General features: G+C 54.3%; 2 protein-coding genes across 2 annotated transcripts in view; both read left to right on the top strand.

Annotated features, from left to right (window-relative positions):
- TIMP2 (TIMP metallopeptidase inhibitor 2) overlaps nt 1–16,461 on the top strand; it is a 52,304-nt gene that overhangs the window by 19,694 nt on the left and 16,149 nt on the right. The window lies entirely within an intron of this gene.
- CEP295NL (CEP295 N-terminal like) lies at nt 1,207–8,019 on the top strand. Its single transcript, XM_055408440.2, has one exon. The coding sequence runs from the start codon at nt 3,467–3,469 to the stop codon at nt 5,141–5,143; it is 1,677 nt and encodes a 558-aa protein (XP_055264415.2). The 5' UTR covers nt 1,207–3,466; the 3' UTR covers nt 5,144–8,019.

A 16,461-nucleotide genomic window follows, 5' to 3' on the forward strand; every position in this document is an offset into this window, starting at 1 on the left:
GGCTGAAGAGTCATCTGAGCTGCTGCCCAGGTGACCACCGAGGGCTGGCTCTGCTCACCAGGGACAGCAGAGGGTGAGCGGAGAATGGGCCCAGTGTCCCTCCCAGCGGCTGTGCTGAGCGGGCCTTCTGTAAGGACAGGGCTGCGGCTTCCTGAGGGGTTGAGGGTGGCGTTCACAGCCCAGCCTGTCCCCCTCTGGGGAAGCAGGAGCAGAAGACCCAAAGGAGAACCGGACGCCCAGCGCATTCTGGTCTGGTCAGCGAGCAGGGCAGGGCTTGGAGGTGAGGGCCCAGCGGAGCTGGGAATGTGGGCAGAGGGCCCAGGTGCATCTGCCAGTTGCCTCCAGGGTTTTCAGTTCCTGAACGAGGGAGCTGACTAATTTCTGGACTTTTTCCCCAAGGTCACCATCCAGATGTTATAGGTTTCATCCATTTGCATGTCTCCAGGAAAACCAACTGGACTGCACTGGGGTGCTTGCCCCAGCCAACCTGGCTTGGGCTGTAACGGGGTGATTGAGTGGGTGGGGGCCCTCCGGAGTGGGAGACGCTCATCCAGGTTATGCTCATGGTCCACCCGTTAGCAGTGCAGTTTACTCTGTTCTCTCCAGCTGTCTTCCAAGACAGAGACCTTCACAGCTCGCTCTCTCTCCTCATCTGTTTGGACACCCCTGTGGCCATTCCTGGGCTGTGCTGAGTTGCTCAGTCATGTCCGACTCTGTGACCCCATGGACTGTAGACCGCCAGGCTCCTCTGTCCATGGAGATTCTCCAGGCAAGAATACTGGAGTGGGTTACCATGCCCTCCTCCAGGGGATCTCCCCAACCCAGGGATCGAAGCCCGAGCTCCCTCATTGCAGGCGGATTCTTTACCATCTGAGCCACGAGGGAAGCCCGTGGCCATTGCAAGGGGTAGGAAGAGCTCAGTCTCTGATGTTTGGGATTCAAACATCAGATTCAAACCCAGCTCGTCCCTGTGAGCTGGGACAGTTACTACGTTTCTGCGCTTCCCTTTCTTGGTGGAGGGACATGATTTCCTTTTCGCTGGGCGTGTACTTAGGTAGATCTACTTTTACCTTTTTTATGGCTGCACTGGGTCTTCATTGCTTGGCGTGGGCTTTCTCTGGTTTCAGCGAGCAGGGGCTACCCTCCAGTTGCAGTGCTCAGACTTCTTACTGCAGTGGCTTCTCAGTTGTGGCAGGCGGGCTTAGTTACCCCGAGGCATGTGGAATCTTCCTGGACCAGGGATCAAACCAGTGTCGCCTGCATTGGCGGGAAGATTCTTAACCACCGGACCACCAGGGAAGTCCCATACATTTACCTTTGTATAAAATTGCCAAACTGTTTTTCAGAACAGCTGCAGCATTTTGCATCCCCACCAGGAACCAGAAGCTTGTGAGGGTTCCGATGTCCCCACGCCCTCACCAGCATTTGTCATTGCCTGTCTTTTTCATTGTAGCCATCCTAGTGGGTGTGAAGTGGTATCTTCGTTTTGCATTTCCCTAAAGAAGGTTGATGTTGAACATCTTGTTATGGGCTTTATTAGCCATACATAAATCTTTGGTGATGTGTGTATTTCAGCCTTTTGCCCATTTTTAAATTGGATTGTTTGTTGCCTTCTTACTGGGTTGTACGAGTTGTTTATACCAACTGATTCAGGTCTTCTGTTGGGTGTGTAATTTGCAGGTATTTCCTTCCAGTCCGTGTCTTGTGTTTATACCTATTAATAATGTCTTTTGAAGTGCAAAGGTTTTTAATACTGATGATGCCAAACTTATCCATTTCTTATCTTGTTTGTGCTCTTGGAGTTGTATCTAAGAACGTGTGCCCAGTCTGAGGTCATGAAATTACACTTCTGTTTTCTTCTAGGTGTAGCTTTAGACTTTACGTTAAGGTCTATGATCCATTTGCACTAATTTTTGTATATGGTAAGATAGGGTCTAAATTAATCTTTTTTGTATGTGGGTACCCAACTGTCGCAAGTACATTTGTTGAAAATGAACAAAGAACGATTCTTTCCCCCATTGAACTGCTGTGGCACTTTGGTTGAAACTCTCAACCATTGTGTTTAACGCCCTAGCTTTCTCTTTCTCCTCTTGCTCATCATGGGGGTTGGCAGACTGGTAGAATATGGTATTAACCAGGTTTCCATGTGTCTAACTGCATGATCACAGTTACCAAAAGCTGGTGGCTGTGTGACCATTGGTCAAAGACAAGGTGTCTACCTGAGCGGCAGCTGCCGCGTGCCAGCTGTGTGATCTGGGTCAAATTTCTTAGCTGCTCCCTGCCTCAGTTTCCCCACCTATGAACCAGGGGTGCTGATAACTCCTCACCCCCAGGGTTACTGGAAACAAGATGAGTGGAGGGCAGCCCGCACAGATCACATTAGTTGTTCGAGTTGATGCAGTGGGATTTCTTGGGACCACCATTACTTTGAGCTAAGATTTGCTCAGCCTGACTCCACCCCGCACACCCTAGAATGAGAGAAGGGAAGGGAGTCCTGCACCGGTGAAGCAGGCTCCGTTCAAACTGCAGTGCCCAGGAGGCGGCTCACGTAGCTCACAAACGGTGGTTTTGGACACTAGCCATGAGTGGCCATAGGCTCCGTACTCGATTTTTCTGGTATAAATGCAGGTCCTTCTTTAGGAAGGTCTGGTGGAGCACGTGTCCCTGCCTGATGCCAAAGAGAGGTGGAAAAAGAGATACCAACAGCTTAACCTCTGAATTTTAGTACAAACATTCGATCTGAGATCACCTGCACACCTCCCCCGACCCACGCACACACACACGCACACACCTTTCTCGCGATTCTTCCTCCTGCATGCCTTCCTCCTTTCATTTATAAGTAGCTCCCTCCAGAGGGCCAGGCATTTGCACACACCCTCCTGACCTGAGCCCTAACTCGTCTCCTAAGGTGGGGTCTTAACCTCAGCACTGTGGACATTGGGGGCCAGGTCCCTGCTAGTCGCAGGGCCTTCTGTCCTGTGCATCGCGGGCTGCTTCATTGCAGCCCTGCCTCCACCCACCAGATGCCCGTAGCACTTACCCCCTCCTCCAGTGTGACAACCGAAACCGTCTCCAGAAATGGCCACACGTGCCCCTCTGAGGCAAAACCACCCTCCACTGAGAACAGCTGCCCTGCAAGTCTTGTGTGGAGGCGTGTGAGACAGAAATCCGGAGCTGAGAACGGGCCCTTGTGGGCGGGGGTCAGGAGGGCAGTCTGAAGGGACGCGTCACCTCCCCTAGTCCCCCCCAGCCCCCCACACTCAAAGAGTCCCCCCCTGTGCCTTGTCTCCAGGGCCTTGCTCTCCTCAGAACGCTCGGGGCAGCGCTGTGCGTCCTTCTGCCAGGTGGGCTTGACCCGGATCAGCCGTGGCAGCTGGGGCTTCTCAGCCCCCAGTGCCCTTGGAACCTTTGTGCTCTCATTTCCTACCACCTTCTCTCCGAAGCTGTGTCTGCAGAGGTCCCTGACATGCGAAGAAGGTCGGAGAGAGCTGCTCGACGGAGCCCCAGTCCCGACAAGGAAGCCTTGCTCTCGAGGCAGAACCTTTCAGACAGATTGCACCACGTCCGAGAGAAGGAAGACCTGGCCCCACAGAGAAGACAGAAGGACGCCCAGCAGCGGAAGACCCAGCTGCTCCAGTGCTTGGTCAAGGAGCTGAAGGCAGAGTGGCCGGAAGCCCTGGACCAACAAATTCGAGGCCTGGGGCAGCTGTACTTAGCGCATCTGTTGGACTCAGGGGGCGAACGGGCCGAGGACCATGAACCCGACTCGGAGGGCTCAGCCCAGCGAGGAGCAGCCAGGTTGCCCAGGGCCAAGGGGAAGCACAGAGTGGCTGCGCGGGAAGAGAAGGGACGCAGGGAGGAGCTGGCCCGACGGCAGCCCTGGTGCCCCACATCCCGGAGGAGAGCAGTGGACCGAGAGAGGCAGGGGGCCTCCAGAGTCACGGGCCCGTGTCGCCCTTCCCTGAGCCCTCCGGAGAGGAGTAAAGGAAAACGAGCGCCTTCCACGAAGACCGGTGGGGGCTGCCGTCACGGGACAGATGTGGAGAAGCTCTTGGCTGCCACGGGGGGGATCAAGCGCCTGGAGGAACGGGAGAGTGATGCAACTCGGGAGGGCAGGAGGCAGCTGGGGAAGTGGCCGGCTCGTCGTCAAGGCCCGAAAAACAAGTGTCTCGATCAGAGCCCCGAAGGCAAACCCGACCACCTGGACCAGCTGTGTCCAGTCATCCCGGCCCACAGAAGGGGGGCCTCGCCGTCTGCGAAGCTGGGGAACAAGAGCAGGTGGCAGAGAGAGCTGGAATTCGCCTTCGAAGAGTTGTTTGATACCAACAGGAAGCTGAAAAGACACCTGAACTTACAGCTGGACCTCAAGCCCGGGGTGGAGCAGAGCCCTGGTGAAGATCAGGGCTTCAGGGAGGAGACGCAAGCATGGAGAAGGGAGAGCCAGAAAGAGAAGGCGGAAGGAGACGCAGAGATCCGTGTGGTGCCCGCCGGGGAGCCCGTGAATCCAGCGGGGATGGAAGCCCACCTGACACCGTCCAGAACCAGCTCGCAGAAGTTTCTGAGCAAGCTTGAGAACCAGAAATACCATAGGATGGCCAAGGGCGTGGTTAAGAGCGACAGTACACTTTGGTCTCCCGAGGCAGGAACCTCTCCGGATGAAAAGGACCGGCTCTCATGCAGCCCCGGATCCGGATGGGAGCCGCCCCAACTGAATGCGCTGGTGCAGGGCTCCCTTCAGCTTCACCCGCAAGAACAGGCAGACGGGGTTGGCTTGATGGCATCAGTGCAGAAGCAGAAAATGCAGGTGGAGCAAAGAACACTAAAGCAGCTGGACTTGCTCAAGCAAATCGAACACCACAAGGTGAGCTTGGAGGCCGACCTCCAGACGGAGCTGAAAGACAGGAGGAGGGAACAGAGGCAAGCTCGTCTGGCTCATCCGAAGCCCGACTCCCCTCCAGACCCGGAGAAGGAAGGCGGCTATGACTGCAGCCCCACTTCCCCCTCAGCCGCCATCGTCGACGATGACAGGCACAGTCAGATGATCCATGACATTCAACAGCAGATTCTAGAGCAAAACAAGTTGCACAAGCAGTTTCTTCAAGAAGCCAGGAAACGCTTGCTGGAGTTTCAGAAAATATGTTAAAAGTGAGAGTCCCACCCATGGTAAATACATCACTGATAACTGGGCGTTCTGCCGGAACTGGTACCCAAGTCTGTGCGATTGTATTTGCGTCATCTGCCCAGAAACCCGTAGCCTCTTTAAAATGGGCCATCAGTCATCCTCCTGTGCTTTTGGCACGAGTTCCTCTGCAGAAATCCTACTAACTCCCAATCTTGTCTATAAAAACTAAGTCCTATTCGGAAAGAATCCTTAGCACGAAAATATGAACCCGTGTAGGGTGCGGTATTTGGGTCGGGCCAGCGTTAGCCCAGAGGTGTGTCCTGGAGCAGAGGCTGTTTTCATGTACCGCCAGCGCAGATGGAAGCGCCAGGTACATTTAAGTGCTTCAGATGTTTTAGTCAAATAAACACTGGACTTTGAGGGGCATCCAAGGTCAGACGGGCGCCATTTCAAAAGATACATCATTGGTTGCTTAGCCAGTGGCTGAGACGTTCATGGAGAGGTTGCACGAAAATCTTTCCGTCTTTTCCAAGCAACGTCATTTCATAGGACATAACTTGGTAACGTTCTTATAAATTTAATATTAGAAAGTGGGAGTGAGGGGGAGAGAAGGCGGGGTGGGAGCAAGAGGAAGAAAGAGGAAAGAAGAAAAGAAAGGGGAAATGATTCTCAGTGACACAGCCCTACAGACTCCTTTGGGGCTGGTGGCGGGGGGGACAGGCTGTCGGATCAGTTGCCTTTTTCCCAGCTTTACCCCTGACCCAGAAGCCTCAGCAGCCACGGAGACCCTACACTGGATGGGGTTTTATCTACCAGGTGCATACTTAGGGATTGGAATGGAGTGGACAGATCTTTTCTGCGAGGAGCTGAGAGTAAACATTCTCAGCTTCACCGGCCGTATGGTCTCTGTGGCAACTGCTCAATGCCTGGAAGGCTGCCACAGACTAAATGAATGGGTGTGACCGAGTTCCAATAAAACTTGATTTACAAAAATAAGGGCTTTGGCCCTCAAGCCAGCGTTAGCGGACCCCTGGGCTTAGCATATCAAGGAGATGGGCCTCCCTCCCTCCCTTCCAGGAACCTCAGCTGTCCTGCGTAGGAGCCCCTGTTCAGTCACGGTATGTGGGCATCACTGGGCCGTCAATGGCCTTTTTAATCTTACGTATGTTTGGCACCATAACCTGGCTGTCGTGACCAACAGGGAGTGAAGGCAGGGTCTGTTGGGACCCCAGCCTGCCCATATGTAGACGGTGTAACCGTCACCTGTGAGCCCACCATTCAAATCTGAGATCTGAAATGTTTGCCAAAAAGCAGCTCTCTCTGTGTGCCCCTTCCCCTTCTGTACGCTGTTCCTCCTTAGCTGTATTGTGTATCCACAGAACTTGGGAGTTGCCCCCACTTCACACACCGGAACACACCCGATATTGTTCAGCTTTACTTATGCTTGACCCCTGTAAAGAGGATGTCATAGCACATGTGGTCTTTTGGAAGTTCTTTTGGACCCAGCGTAGTGAGTTCGTCCATCTCACAGGCAGGTGCCAGTTTTGCTGCTGCGTCAACGTTATCATGGGACCCTCTGCGCCTTCTTCCCATCGCTGCTTGTTTTGGGCCAGTTCCCGAAACGAGAATAACATCCCTAACACACTGGGGTCAGAAGGCCTGGCATCAGAAAGTGCTTTGGCAATGTGTGGACACCCCAGCTGGGACGGCGGCGTGGGAAAGGTCTCCTTCCCCCTTCTCTTCCCGTTTTCACCTCTCTTTTTGCCTCTGGAAAATGTTGGCCGGACCTTGTGCCATTTTTCCTGTGCAAATATTGACTAGCAGACACTGCCTCACAAAACTGGAGGTGAACAGTGAGCAACACACACATGGAAATGTTACATTCTAGTGGAGGATGCAGGTAGCAAGTGGCCGCACTGACTTAGATGTGACAGGAGAATACTCAGAGAGGTGGGGTGAGTGACCTGATGCGCGTCTCTGAGCATCCAGCCCCCAACCCTTGAATGTACCCATTTGTATGGAGCAGTAATGGCATCCTGCAAGGTGTTTGTTTGTTTGTTTTTTGGTTTGGGGTTTTGGGGGTTTGGTTTTGTTTTTTTTTTTGGTTTTGTTTTAAAATCAATAGTTTTTAGTGAGGATCCTCCCACTATTTCATGTCTCCATCATGTGGATCTCTGTTGTCTGTGGCTTTTCCATTTGAGGTAGGGAAAATGTTTGATCCCAGCCTCGTTTCTCTCATCTGCTTCCGGAAAGTCATGGGTCAGGGCTACAGAGCCGCTCAGTGTGGTCTGAGTCCAGCATGAATAAAAACAAAAATCCTGGGGCTAGGAGAGCTTTGTCACTCCCCGGCCAAATGAGGATTCCCTGAGGGGAGGGACACAGGCCTTCAGCGGGTGCTCAGCCAGAACTCCGTCTGTCGCCATGGGATTGCCTTGGTGGAGGGGACGCCCTGGGGTCACCGGGTTTAAAGCCATGGCCACGATGGGACCCAAACACTGAATAATGATGTTCTCCTGACTTGGCCTGGAAGCCGCAGTCTAATGAAGGGGCAAGCCTGCCTTTGAGTGCGTTATTTTTGTTTCCACTTTCAAAGGTGTGTTTGCGCCCCGTGTGTTCTAGGTGAGGAATCGTCCCCTCTTGGCCACATTTGAGCTAAAAGTAGGTGTCGGGGAAGGGCAGCGAGACATGGTGGAGAGTGACTCATCTCTGCTTGGACAGTCCCTCCCACACTGTCCTCCGGCAGCTGTACGAGACACCCTGCCCTTCTCCACCTGACCTGCCGCAGACTGAAACGGGGTGGTCTGGAGCACCCTCTTGCCCAGACCAGCAATGTGAGCCATGGAACAGCCCTCCAGGACCAGCTCCTTGCAGACAGGCGACCGTCCAGTGGTTCCCAGCAGAGGCGTCACCGGTCACTCTGATCTCGATGCGGCTCCCGTGACGACACCGCCTTCACTCCTGTTGGTCACTTTGATGCGACTGGACCCACTGCCAAGGACCCTGGGACAGCGCCCCCAGGAAGGTTTCCACCCAGTCCTGCCAGAGGGCAGTGAGGACCCCGACACGGTGGCTCCTCCTGGGGGTCCTCCCTCCGTCCCCCATGGGCTCTTCCTTTCTGAAACTGCATCTTCTAGAATGTTCCCCTGGTCGTGTGCTTCCACCCCCACACTTGGGGCAGCTTCCCTGTTCCTGTTTCACTCTGGGTCATCAGGTCACGTCCTTGCAGCCAGATAGTGGCCCCTGGGGAAGGCCTCCATGGCCGATGGGTTGCTGGACAGGCCCCCCACCCCATTTTCCCAAGCGAGCCACATGGGGCAGGCAGCGCCAGTGGTACCTGTCACAAGGTCCACTCTCCACGGGCACGTGCGGGCCAGCAGTCACGCACAAGAACCGGGACAAGGGACAGCAGGTCAGCTGAGATGGCGGGACAGGTCCTGCCCTGGTGGGGCCAGGGGGGCACCCTTGGGTTTGGATGTGTCCTTGCGTTCCATGGGTGCTGCCCTAGGGGTCCTCACACCTGTCCCCTCCCCCGTCCAGCCAGGTGCTGGGTCGCAGCATGCACAAGAATATCCAGAAACTCAGAAATGTGGAATGATGGGAAAATAGGTTTATAAAGTTGGGGCGTGGGGCAGGGGCACCTCTTCCGGTGAGCAGAAGGCGGCCATGCGGTGCAGCCACTTCTTGCCTCCACCCTGTTTGCTCTGTAACAGGACGGGGAGTCGCTGGCAGAGTGTAGCCCACCCTCGTCCCGTCCTGGAGACGAGGCGGGGGGTGGATTGCACCCCACACACCACCCACTCCGAGGGCCAGGTGAGCTAAGCTTACAAGGACTAGCTGAGGAGTGGGCGCGTGACCTCCCAGGCCCGCTAACCCAGGGTCCCTCCCCACTGACAGCCGGGGGTGTGGTCCTGGGATTCCCGCCTTCCCATCCCTGCCCCTGGCTCCTGAGCAATGCTGTGTGTCAGGCACAGCCCACAGACCACATGCTTCAGCATCCCACGCCAGGGCTGCTGCCGCTACACTGTCCACGCGGATAGGGACCTGAGCCACCGGCCCGGCACTCTGTGTTCACACCCTAAAATGATACCTGCCCAAGGTCCCAGCCCACCAGTGAGGATGGGACCTTTGTCTGCTGCCCCTCGCTTCTCTGCTATCCATCCGGCCCCTTCCTCGGCCTGCGGGCGGGGAGGGATGAAGGCAAGGCGGGGCGGCCGGGAGTCCTCCCAGCGTCTCTCCCAGTCTCCCACTGCCCTGTGCCCCGCCCAGTCCTGCTCCTGCCCCCGCTCCGGGCTCCAGGCTTGATTTGCAGGGCTGAGCTTGGCTCCTCCTCAGGGTCTTGGCGGAGAAAGTGCAGAGCAGCAGTTCCCTCCACAAAGCCGCACTGTTCTCAGCAAATCCTCCCAGGAGCGGGATGCATTTTTTTCAAGTGATTCAGCAGCACGTGAATGGGAAGGGCCCCGAGCCCAAGGCTTTGGAGACCGTGATCAAGGCCTCTGGCGTGAGATCCCGCTGGGCCAACAGCGTGAAGGGAGGAAGGGTGGTGGGGCTTGACTCGCGGTCCTATCCAGGTCCTGGGGGGGCTGGGGCGGTCAGGAGGGCAGCTTGAAGTGGGGCGGTGAGGCCTGCAGCGTGTGTCTGCATGGCAAGGCTCTCCTAGAGTTGCTTCTCTCCTGCTCCCCAGGGGAGCCGAAGCAAATGGACAGACAATGTCGATGGGCGAGCTGGTCTCCATGGAGACGGGGCATCCAGTGGACAGCCGCTCACATGTGTGTGCTAGAATCTTGAGCAACAAGGGCGGGCCTGGCCGAGGCTCAGGTAGCAGGCTCCCAAGCAGAGTGGACTCTGGCTGGGGCTGTGCTGCCCATGTTGTCTGTCCGCACCCTCCCTGCCCCACCCTCGATCCCGAATAAACACATCTGCGCTGAGCAGTTATCATTCCAGGCGTTTTTGACCTTGGCCTGAGTCATGCTGGCCAAGTCTTGACCTCACCCTGGAGAGCCCAGCCCTGCCCCTCCCCGGACATCTGTGGGCTCCTGGGCCTGGGGAGGTCAGGGAAGCTTTGGGGGACCTGGTGGTCGGGGGAGGGTCCGGTCTCTCTCAGCTGCTGCAGGGACAGATGAAACCCTCTGTTGCCTGCAACATCCCAGGGCTGTTTCTGATTACTTCATTTCCCTGAAAGCAGCGAACTGGGAGGTCTCCTCCAGCCCGACTGAAAGGGGCCTGGCCTTGAGGCCAGGGAAGGCAGAGCTGAGTGCCCGGGGAGAGCCCCCAGGGCCGTGTCCACCAAGGGACAGCTGGGAAGGTGAGGGCTGGGTGAAGTGAGGCTGGAGGGGAGGTGGGGGTGGATGCTCCCAGGGCCTTCCAGGCACCAGGCCAGCGCTGACGTCATGCATGCCTGTGACATCTCCCAGGACCCGCAGCCACACCCCGTTTCCACGTGCTGTTCTGTAGGGAGGGGTGTGGCCCCAAAACATGGGGCATCGGAGTGGTCCGCAGTCTCTGTGAGCACGACCCTGTCTCTAAGTCACCATCTACCGGCCCCCCCGCCACTCCAGCCAGTGAAGCTTGTCTCCCCCGCCCCCACCAAACAAGCAGATGCAGCCCATTGCCAAGGCTCAGTGTCTTTACCACACACCCCTCGGCCCCCTGAGATTATTTAGTTACATGCAAGCAGTTAGAACTCCTTCAGTAATACCAGACCACGGCTCTGAAAAAATATAATCATTCCATTACAGCTTTCAGAGGGCAGAGCAGCCGACTGTGTGTCTGGGGTGGTAGATGCAGGAAGTTGGGGTGCCCCTTGCTCTCCTGACTCTAGCCTCAAAGGTTAGTGGCAGCTGGGATGGAGGTGCCCCCGTTCACACCCCCCTGAGACTTGGAACATATTCATCCATCAAAGGTTAAGGGGCCTCAGCTAGGTCGACCAGCCTACAGTGTCACTGTGTTCACCCGAAAGGGACAAGAGACCTTCAGCCCAAGTGGCAGCCCCGGGATTAAGCAGACTTCAGGTAGCTCTGTGATTTGAGGGTGTAGATGTCTACACTCGAGGTGCCCATTCTCCAGTGAGTGTAGACAAAAAATGTGGAATCCTCCAGCCCCCTCCCAAGTACCCCAGCAGAGCAGAGCAAACCCGGAGAGGGGGGTCTGGAGCCCAGCCTGAAATAAGTGGGCTAGGAAGGACTGATGCTGAAGCTGAAGCTCCAGTACCTTGACCACCTGATGCTAAGAGCTGACTCATTGGAAAAGACCCTAATGATGGGAAGGATTGAGGGCAGGAGGAAAAGGGGGCAACAGAGGATGAGATGGTTGGATGACATCACTGACTCAATGGACATGAGTCTGAGCAAAATCAGGGAGGTCATGAAGGACTGGGAAGCCTGGCGTGCTGCAGTTCACGGGGTTGCAAAGAGTCAGTTATGACTTAGAGACTGAACAAGGTCCTGTCTGGAACAAAATTGTTTCTATCTGAACTGTTCTGAAACGGTTGGTGTGTAATTCTTCCCAGAGACAAGCAGATGGACCAGGTGACCTTCCTGCTGTCAAACCAGGGCTCCCGTTCCAGGCACGGCAGCAGAGCGGCCCCCCACCCACTCTTGACTGGGCCCAGTAGGGTCTTTGGCCGATGTGCTGGCCAAAGTCCCCCGACCCCTCCCCTACTGTAGGTGACTCTCAGGCCGTGTGTCCCTCACCAGGGGGACCACTGGGCATTTTCCATGTGACTGTGAGCAAGATTGAAGACAGGGCAGTGGGGTCCTGGTTAATGCCATCTCCCTGGGCACCCCTCCCAGGTCCAAGCAGAGGCTGCAATAAGTACGCCGGCCTGGGAGAGGACCGGTGGCTTCTGTGAATGCTGAGCCAGCCTTGCCAACTTGAGTCAGTACACACGTAAGGTTCAGATGGTTCAGGCCGTATTTTGACCTCGTATTTAGATGGATGTTTTTCTGAATCCTGGAGATGCCCACACCTCTTCCAGGCAGACCCGTGATTTTTTTCTTAAGCTGGAAGCTGTGCTGGGTCTGGCACTGGATGCTCGGGATTCAGGGATGTTGAGTGTGTTGGGGCAAGGCCATGAACATTTACAAGTCAGAGTCCTAACATCCAGGGGTTTACCATGCTCTGGGGTCGGAAGCCCATGTTGGCAGAGTGGCCCCGTTGGGAAAGGTCCTAAAGGATAAATACGTAGCATATGGGGTGCCTCCAGAGAGCATTTGGGCCCATGGCAAGACAATCAAAATAATTCAGTTTATTTTAGTGTGAAATAAATGAACTTCGGAAAGGCAGTTTTCCTTGGGGGGGTGGTCTGGCTTCCCCACAGACTATGTCCTTGGCTTGTCCTTAGCCTCCATCGCTTCCCCGATAAGGTCCACAGACTCGGGAGGACTCACATGTCAGTGGGGTATGGGAGAGACTTGAATCAACACGGGCTGGTCCAGTGTGCTGTTCTTCCGGGCCACACCATGTGCTGGGGACACCCAAGATTTCCTGCCGGTCCTCTCCCTGTCCCCTCCCCGTCTCCCTACCCAGGGCAGTGGCACAGTCTGGCCTCCGTTGGTTTTGCCTGGGCTTGTCGTCATCTCTCAAAGTCTGAACGTCGCCTCTGTTCCTTGGATCGTCGTCTGCAACCCTGACTTTCCATCCACTCCGTTCTTTTCCATTCCAAATCTGGCTGGGCGGACTAAGGATTGTTTTTGCAGGCTCCTAGTGGGGGAAGTGACGTCGTGTGGTATCCACAGCCCAGGGGTGGGGGCAGGGGCTCTGCGGTCGCGTGTGCTTTGAATTAAGTCCACGGTTGTGCATTCCAGTAGCCAACATCTGGCAGTGAATTCATCAGCCAGCGAATCACCCTTGATCTCAAACCCAGATGTTGTGTTCACGGCCGAAGGGAAAGAAACAGAAATCTGAGCAACCCGGGAAGAGGCCATCATTTTGGGATGCAAAGCAGTCAGAACGGGGATCTTTGTAAAGACCCTCCCTCCTGCTGCTGCCTTTGGTTCTTGAAGGGCGGGGCGGTGGAGCAGAGCTGTCTGCTCGTGGGAGTGGACAAGACATAACCTGATCCCCAGCCCCAGGGCCAGACATTGGGCTCAGCACGCAGCAGGTGTTTGGTGAACATGAGTCCATGCCTCGATTTTAATTTCTTACCAGATTCTTCGGGTCTCTTGGCTACTCCCCAGCCCTGTCCTTTAAATGGCCTGGGTGTCAGAGAGGCCCGTCCCTCACTTGGAGTGGCTCCAGTCTAGAGCTCAGGATGATGCCCATTGTGGTGGGTGCAGGAAATGTGTTTCTGGAACATTCTCCGTGCCTCTTCCTCTGTCTGCCATTGGCAGGTGGAAACAGTGTGCTCCTCTGTTTTCCAGTCCATCACCCATCCATCTTGCCTGGATCGGATCTTCTTGAAGGCAGGCTCTGTTACTGAAGACTTTCCCATACCTTGCACCTTTTTCCCTTTGGACAAGAGAATGGGGCCCCTGCTCTCCAGGTTTGTACTTAAAAGGTAGCCCACCTCTGAGCTTGGCAGGGAAGACAGTCTCCACTCTGGCTTGTGCCGGGGGCAGAAAGCTGAAGGTCAGGATGTCCGCGGCTGAGCTGGCTGGGGTCCACCAAGATGGCATCTTGCCCTCCCTATCATGTGGGGCCTAGACATCTGTTTCCCTTTGGGTCTGCTGTCTTTAGCTTGGCCATGGGGTCCTCTGGTTGTAATCAGTTTCTTTGCCAACACTTACATGTGTCTTCCCACCCCCACCCCGTGCAGAGGGTGCTGAGCCCAGATGGCACCTCACACCCAGGTGGACAGGCGTGTGCCCAGCCTCTCTCCTTTGTGGTTGGAGGGTGTTGATGCTGTGGGGAAGGTTTTCCATGGAACTGAGCTCTCTTTTCTCTCTTCCTTCTCACTTTCTTTCCTTCTCTTTCTCTTTCATTCTGTAAAACATTGAGACTCAGTTCACAGGCCCTGAAGAATCTGAACTCCTGTTCCACGGTGACAAGCCCAATCAGAGATCCTCCCCACCCCACCCCCGACCTCGCAGCTCAGGGGCCAGTGAACGTTCTAGGCTTAACTCTCTTCTTTTCTGACAATTTTTGAAGGTGAGTGTATGGTCTGTAGCCCCAAAGCAGGTCCTCCAGGAAGCTGTTACCAGACCCAGATCTGGAGTCCATGATGCCCAGCATGGGTTCCCTGGGCCGGAGCAGTGAGCGTGGTACAATTCTAACTCCTCGTCCCCCTGGGAGTGAGGGAGTTGGTGCCATGCTTCTCCGTGATGCTGTTTGCGCTGAGCTGCGTGTGCGTTGTGTGCCAGGCATCGCTCAGTCCCCTTGGTGTGCCCGTACTGGTGGTGGCCATGTTTCTCTGTTTCAGAAATGAGTAACAGTCCCAGCAAGGTCAGGGAGCTTCCCTGAGGCTGTGTCGCAGGCAGGGGCTGCAGCAGGATGGAGTCCCGGTGCTGCCCACTTTCAAATAAGGACCCAGACTGCCTGGGAGCTTTAGGAGCTTTTATGAGAGAAAAATGCATGGACCTTACTGTGGGGAATTGAATGGGGTCTCTTGGCTATTTGGGAGTACTTTTTGCTTATTTTCCTTTTTTAAAAATAAGAATTGGTTTCAGTGTAGTTGATGTAAGTGCTGTTAATTTCTGCTGTATAGCGAAGTGATTTGGTTATACTATATACATTCTTTTTCATATTCTTTTCTATGATGATTTATCACCAGATATTGAATATAGTTCCCTGTGCTGTATAGTAGGACCTTGCTGTTTATCCATCCTGCATATAATAGTTTACATCTGCTAATTTCAAATTCCCAATTCCTCCCTCACCCCCACACCGCTCCTCCTGGACAGCCGGCATTCTGCGCTCTCTCTGTTTCATAGATATTGTTCATTTGTGTCTTTTTCTTGGACTCCACATGTAAGTGATATCATATGCCATTGGTCTTTCTTTGTCTGACTTGCATCACTTAGTGTGATAATCTCTAGGTCTGTCCATGTTGCTGCGAATGATATTACTTTACGCTTTTTTATGGTTGAGTAACACGGATGAAATGTTACTCATCCATTCATCTGTCAGTGGGCATTAGGGTTGTTTCTGTGTCTTGGCTACTGTAAAAAGTGCTGCTTTGAACATGAGGGGGAGTCTGTGTATCTTTTTGAATTAAGTTTTATCCAGATATATGCCCAGGAATAAAATTTCTTGATCATAGGGCAACTCTAGTTTGAGTTCTTTGAGGAACTCCATCCTGTTTTCCATAGGGGCTGCACCAACTTACATTCCCACCGGCAGTGTAGAGGGGTCCCTTTTCAGCATTTGTCATTTGTAGACTTTTTAACGATGGCCATTCTGACTGATGAGCGGTGCTACCTCATGGTCGTTTTGACTTTTTGCTTGTTTTCTGATGGTCAGCAGAGTGTTTATTGAACACCTATAATCCAGTAAGCGTTGTGCAGAGTGCTGGACCTCTGAAAAATAGTACCAGAAGGTTTCAGAAAGCATGCAGGATTGGGTATACCATAAAACAATTTGGCAGCATTGCTTCTTCTAGACCTGTGATCTCCTTTGGATGTCCCTGATTCGTTTGATAGCATGCGCTGAGGATGATACTGTGGAAGAGCAAACTTAGGACAGACTGATCTGATGTTTACTGATGTGCATGAAAGCTTCCGTGCAGTGTTGCGATAAGGTATAGACGAGGCAGGTTGTAAAAGGGACCAAGACAAACCTCACCTGTGTTTCCATCCAGTTATCTCAGGTTCAGCTCAGCAAATAGAGCTAACTGTCCTATGGTTAGAGCATAGTGTCCACCTGTTAGAAGATCCCTGGTTTCTGAGTGAACAAGGGTACAGGTGTTTATAGCAAAATGGATGAGAGGTGTGGAATATACACCAAGTGCCACGAGAGGACAGGATTTCCCAGGCAGAGGATGGAGAAGGGCTATTTCAGCTGGGTCTTGAAGGATGAATAGAAGTTCTTCAGGCAGAGAGGAGATGGCATTCAGGGCTGAAAATACGGACACCTCTGGGCAGGTTCAGATTCAGGAAGTATTATGGACTTGCAGAACAAACAAGAGCGGGTGACCACCAAGGCAGCTGAAATAGTCACTGGCTGGTGCCAGGTTGCAAGGAGGATGTTTAGAGGACGGCAGTGGGCAACCAAGGAAGATGTTTGAGCTGGATTGGGTGTGACTGAAAAGGTAACACGTGCTGGGGTGGGAAGATGGGTGGAGGGGTGGGAAGAAACACTGAGATCCGGACGACCTGCTCCAAGGGCAAGGCCCTCTGTTCTGGCATGGCCCACCGCTTGGCATTTCCTGGATGTGGCTTTGTAGGTTGGGGCCTGGCTCAGCCTGG

This window comes from Moschus berezovskii, chromosome 20, assembly GCF_049115385.1.
Source record: "Moschus berezovskii isolate FMDL1 chromosome 20, NW_MosBer_1.0, whole genome shotgun sequence".
NCBI classification, from domain to species: domain Eukaryota; kingdom Metazoa; phylum Chordata; class Mammalia; order Artiodactyla; family Moschidae; genus Moschus; species Moschus berezovskii.